The sequence below is a fragment of the Procambarus clarkii genome, chromosome 48, assembly GCF_040958095.1.
Source record: "Procambarus clarkii isolate CNS0578487 chromosome 48, FALCON_Pclarkii_2.0, whole genome shotgun sequence".
Classification (NCBI taxonomy): domain Eukaryota; kingdom Metazoa; phylum Arthropoda; class Malacostraca; order Decapoda; family Cambaridae; genus Procambarus; species Procambarus clarkii.
In genome coordinates this window covers 14236036-14242035 of record NC_091197.1, presented here as the reverse complement: position 1 = coordinate 14242035, position 6000 = coordinate 14236036, and the positions used below count along the sequence as shown (strand labels likewise).

At 39.1% G+C, this 6000-nt stretch overlaps 1 protein-coding gene across 1 annotated transcript in view; it reads right to left on the bottom strand.

Annotated features, from left to right (window-relative positions):
* Nucleotides 1-3090: 3090 nt before the first annotated feature.
* Msh6 (DNA mismatch repair protein Msh6) overlaps nucleotides 3091-6000 on the bottom strand; it is a 28382-nt gene continuing 25472 nt past the window's right edge. The window contains exon 24 of the mRNA XM_045752949.2: nucleotides 3091-5800. Coding sequence (XP_045608905.2) covers nucleotides 5525-5800 — 276 coding nt within the window. The 3' untranslated portion in view covers nucleotides 3091-5524. The remainder of the gene's footprint in view (nucleotides 5801-6000) is intronic.

Sequence of the window (6000 nt, the reverse complement as noted above, 5' to 3'; positions counted from 1 at the left end):
GTGTTGCCCATTGGTCGACAGGCCAACTGAGTTGATTAGCAAGGGTTTCAAAGGTGGTAAAGAACACATCAACTTCTGCTTCTACAAAGGATGGCATTAACTTACTTGCATGTGATATATTAAAACTGACGGGAAGATTGGCAGTAGCTTGTTGGCGTTGAGTGAAGTGTGAAGTTTCCAAGGAGATTTCGCGTTGACGACACTCTAGAGCCAGAGTCGCTTGTTGCTTGTCATGTTCGCGTTGCATCTCCAACTCGCGTCGTTTGGTTTCAAGCTGTACTCGTTCCCGCTCCTGGAGTAGTGCAACCTCACGTTCTTGTTCGTCTCTCCTCAAGGCAGCTTCACGTTCTCTGAGGGTGATTTCTCGTTCTTGTTCTTCCCTCCTCAAAGCAGCTTCGCGTTCTTGTTCTTCTCTTCGTATGGCAGCTGCTTCTCTTTGCTGCTCACGTTCAATCTTGGCCAGCTCTAGTTTAAGTTTCATCGTTGCCAAGTCAGTTTTCTCTGCAATATAGTAAGTTTCATGAGTTTCAGAGTCTATCTTACCTTGCTCTAAATAGTAATCCAGCAACAGGTTGTGTAGGTCATTTTTGTTGGCTTGGTAGGGAACTTCTAGTTGATACTCATGTGCAAGAGTTTGTAGTTCAGTCCTCTTGGCACGACTTAAAGTCCCTATTTCACCTGCTGGATTTGCACGGAAAGTTTGGAGACGAAACATGGTGAAATTAGCAAATAAAGGTACACGAATATTCAATAATGAAATGTCAGAAACAGGACAACGTGGCAACTGGTACCTATCCTGTGTGATCTTTAACAATTAACGTTAAGTGAAAGATATTAAATGATTAAATTAAATCAAGGGCGCAGGAAATCTTGTACCCGGTACTCATGTAAGAGAATAAGGGCAAGAAAATCCTACTAACAAATGAAACAAAGTTTCGAAAACAAATGAAACAGTTAAATGCTTCAAAAGTAAAATTGGTAGTCCAAGGATGTAGGCATACCTTGCCAAGTCTCTATAGGACATAAAGCAAGTTTTTCCCACTGAATTTAATATGATACTTACAGAATTAGCGAACTTTTGTGCTCTGAAAAAATAAGCTAATTCCCTACCGTTGTATGTATCATCATCTCTGACTGACGTGTAGGGGTGCGAGGTGTCAACTGGTGACGAGAACTGCTGCTGAGGTCCCAATTCAGCAACTAAAGTTCGAGCTAGAGGAACTATGGCCCTCTTTGTCCTCCTACAGTCAGATTGCAGAAGATTGGGTACTCTTGACCCGGGGCAGACCACAGTACCAGGGTACCAATATGATGATCTGTCAGAATGAGAAATATTCAAGGGACATAGATGGTAAATACGAGTAATAACATGGAGGGAGAGATGACCAATTAAGAGTATGACTGAGGCCTACAGTCACCACGTAATCCAAAGTTGTCTCACCTTCACTATATGTTACTCTCGTAATGCACAATACACCGCACCTTATAAAAAATGAAATTGAATGAAAAATAGTAAAGCTACGTTAACAGAGTTAAATACGCTTACCATAAATTACCACTTGGCACCAGTACCTGAGTGAGGCTCCTAGGACAGGCCCCCATATAACTTGTGACGGTAACGCGTTGGTGTTCGGCTGTTTAAGGCTAGGGGTATGGCCTCGTCACATAGTTATAAAAAAATAGAAAAACTGGAACTTCGTCTGTGGTAAGGTAAGGAGAAGACACACAAAACACAAGTAAACTTTAACAATGAAATTTTAATTACGTTAAATAAATCAAAACATGAAAATAATGCACAAACAAATTCTTATAATAAAATCAATGAATCAAAAGAATAAGAATACTTAAATGACAAAATGAAAAGTTACGTTAAGGCAAAATAACAAGAAGTGCAATACAACAGTAAGTGGGAGGTGCTGGAATATTGGCTTAAAGCCACCACCTCTCTCAGTACACTCTAGAGTCTAGCTGGGAGGTGTGCTGGCTACAAAAGCACGGAACATTCTGAAGACTGATGTTGGGGCGACCCCAGACATCAGGTAGTATTGGGGGGCGAGTGCAGGTGCAGCCAGACCGGCGACCAATCAGCGGAGCCGTAGCGATCAACGGGTAGTTTGGTGATTTGGGTCCGAACAGGTGGCGGGCTGCATACGTTTCTGCTCACCCTTGCAAGCCTTGCTGGTGTTTGTTGTTGTCGTTGTTGGACATTTCTTCCATAGTCTTTTTATATAATTGTGAAGACGTAATTTTGGAGGGAAGAGCAGGCTCAATCTCTTGAAGGAGATTATCGTCACAATATGCTGTCAAGAAAGTAGCATCGTCAATCTAACTCCAATAATGGTTCAGTGACTCAGGATATACCGCAGATATTCTCCAGTGCCATCAACAGTCATCAGCAAACTATGTAGCACCAAGTCTAGTTCCAACTCTCGGACAAGACGATATAGCCTCGCTACTGAGCAAATAGCCAATTCTGGCCTTATTCAAGCTACCTGCTCTCCCACCATACTAAAGCTCTCTGGTCCCTCATTTGAACTCTACACACTCCCACCTTCAAGCTCTCTGTCTCCAGCCACTGACAACATTATGTCCTACCTGAGTGCAAGCAAGCACATAACAAGCATCCTCATCTCAACCTATCAGGACACGTCATTTAATTTCAAATGTCTGACTGCTGTAACTGAGACTATATTAAATAAACATAAAAAAACCACACCACCCTTTGAATGTTGTCATCCAAAATTATATATATTACAACCCTAAGTCACTCATTGCTAATGTAAATCTGTACAGGCGATGGTCTGTCTTTCCATGTTTTGCTTGCATTAACCCTTTGGTCACCACCACTATTTTTGGAGGGTCTATTCCTAGTAGGACTGAAACAGCCAAAAATATACATAAAAGCTATTTTATTGCATCTTCAGAAAAACTGCTGACATTTCTGCTGTCAATTGCAGGACAAGAAAACTGGATGCCATAAGTTAAAAATCTGAAGCCAATTTTCAAAGTACTGTAATTATACGATCAATAATGATTTGTTTTGCCTTCCATAATATGAAACTGATATAATGGGAAAGAAAGAAAAGTATGTTAAATGGTCAATTTATAACTTTTTATAATCTGTAAATTCACATTACCTTCAGAGAAATACTTTCATTACAGACAATTTTTTTCTATAATTCTCAATAAATTTTTAATACACCTTAAGTTGGCAATTAAATTAGATGGTCACAACAAAGAATATGGCAGGTCTTAAAAGGTTAATGCAGTATTGTACTGAAGAATTTAATACCCGAGAACGTTAGTTTAACATCATAACTAAGGATTAACTATAACATGCAGTTATAAATGAGTTACATAAGCATGCAAACATCTATACAACAGTACTGGAACACATAAATAATATGAATTACTTTAAATTGTCTATATTGCATATACAGCACAGATTTAATTATACTAAATGGCATTTTTGTTTTCATATCCCCTTTCTTAACAGAAAGTTAATTTTCCCTACTGTTTGTAGTCACTCACCATCCTTGCTCGTGGTACTTAGAGAACGATTTGTGTGCACATCTCTCGTTCTAGAAGCAGGCAAGCACACATTCTGTACAATTGTCAAAAATCATGTAATAGCTGCAGACGACGAGTAACAACAACGTGGCTGAAGATATGATGACCAAACCATACATCAAAAGAAGAAGAAACGATGACGTTTTGGCCGGTCCTGGATTCGTACAACCTGATAATGGTCCAGGATGGACCGAAACATCAGTTCTCCATCTTCTGGTGTGTGGTTTGGTCTTCATGTACTAGCTCATTCCAAGAAAAATCATGCATGTAGCTCATTCTATCTTCTGTAGGAACTGGAAACTAACAATTGAATTAATCACTTAGAAGGGAGATTTGATCTTGATAGTCTCCTTTATTGAGCATTGCAAACAAATGTTTCCCTAAAACTACACCTCAGAAAAACTAAGAAATGACATTTTGGTTCATCCTGGATGATTATCAAATCGTGATAGAAGAGAGGAAAGTGGAGGGGTAATAATAATGGGAAAAGAATAAAATGTGGTACTAAAAAGAGAAATTGGCAAACCTTAAGTCAGATCATGTTTGTTAAGAAGGCTGGAGTATTTAAGTACTGTATGTACTGTGAAGGGAAAGGGTCAACAGCAACAAAGCCAGGACTAAGGTTCATGTTGGGCATGTTGTGTATCAGAGCAGTCTTGATGAATCGGCTCTGATACACAGCATGCCCAACATGAACCTTAGTCCTGGCTTTGTTGCTGTTGACTCTTCCCTTTCACAGTACATTCTTAGATACTCCAGCCTTCTTAACAAACCTGATCTGACTTGAGTTTTGCCCCTTTCTCTTACCTTTAATCTAACTATATTCTTATCTTCCTCTCATTCTATTCTTACCTTCTCCTCACCTCTCATCTCACACTCTTACCTTATTTATTTATCTGTCATTTCCTCTCTTCTATCACACGACTTGATAATAGTCCATGACGGACCGAAACGTTATTGTTTCTTCGTTTCCTGATGTGTGGTTTGGTCACCATCCTGGAATGTCTTTAGCACACATCATTTCAGCTTATTTTTGCCTTACCACCTCCATCTGTCATGATCTCATTTCAATCTCTATACCATACAGTACTTACCACATACTGTACATTTACACTTGGAAAATAGTAGAGAGGCTGGTCCCAAACCTGCACACACAAAAAAACACCACATGAGACCAGAAAGCATGGCACGATGTGCAGAATACCCACCCTTTGAAAAATAAAGATGCAATAGGTACCCAGAGAGATCTTTATCAACATCAGAGGCTAGAGACTGTTCAACACGCTTCCACTAGACATAAGGGGTATAACTGACCAACCCCTTGCAGTGTTCAAAAGAGAACTCTCTAAACACCTCCAAAGGATACCTGATCACCCAGACTGATTAATACGTCAGGCTGCGAGCAAACGCGTCCAACAGCCTGGTTGACCAGTCCAGCAACGAGGAGGTCTGGGTGAAGACCGGACCACGGGGATGCAAAGCCCCGAAACCATCACAAGATAACCACAGGGTAAGGTACCTCAACATGTCCTCCTCGAATGTCTCTGCCCTCATATAATACTGTACTACAATTTCATGTTATTCTTACTTCAGCTTTTCCAGCACAATTCATTATGTACTTCAATGCTTTATAGCTGATAACCCGTTCTTATTTCATCATAAAATGTTATAAGAGTACAATACTGAAAGAACCTGTGCCATCCTTAACTGAAACATGCCTTACTAAGACATTCTGTAGTATAAAGGTGCTATATTTTCCACTGTTGGTTCATAATATAATTGTAATAAACTTAATGCCATACAATTATACATCCTAGCCTTACAATGTTATGGGCTCGTTCTGTTAAATCTATTTACACGTTTTTCCTTTACAGAATTAGCAAAGTATTTTGCAGGTCCCTAAAGTGAATTCACTTACAGTATTTAATATTTCTGAAGCATAATTTGCAGAGCCTCACTGCAAATTACGAATCTTCTGAACAGTTTCTCTTAAGTTTTTCATTTGAAACTTTGTTTTGAATACCTTTGAAAAAGTTTGCTTTTTAAGGTTGAATTTCTCAAAGTCGCATGCTTTCTGACTACCCCGGCGTATAACTTCTTCAGGTAGGTCAGCCAAACGTGCAGCATTGAACCCATAGGATTTTGGGCATGCACCTTTAGCAAATTTGTAAAGGAAAGTAATTGTTTCTTGTGATGGATCATCTTCGTTTTCCCCTTCCACCATACATGCCTGAAATTATTTAAATGCAGTACATGAAAAGAGGAAATTAATGTATACTATACATATAATTAGAGAATTTAATTTTTAAATGTAAACTGTCTTCACAACAATATATATAACAAAAAATCTGAGCATCAGTTTTGAAGCTCACAATTTTCTCAATTGGCAAATTTTTAGCCCAGCTGATGACTCTTTCAAAAAATTAAACC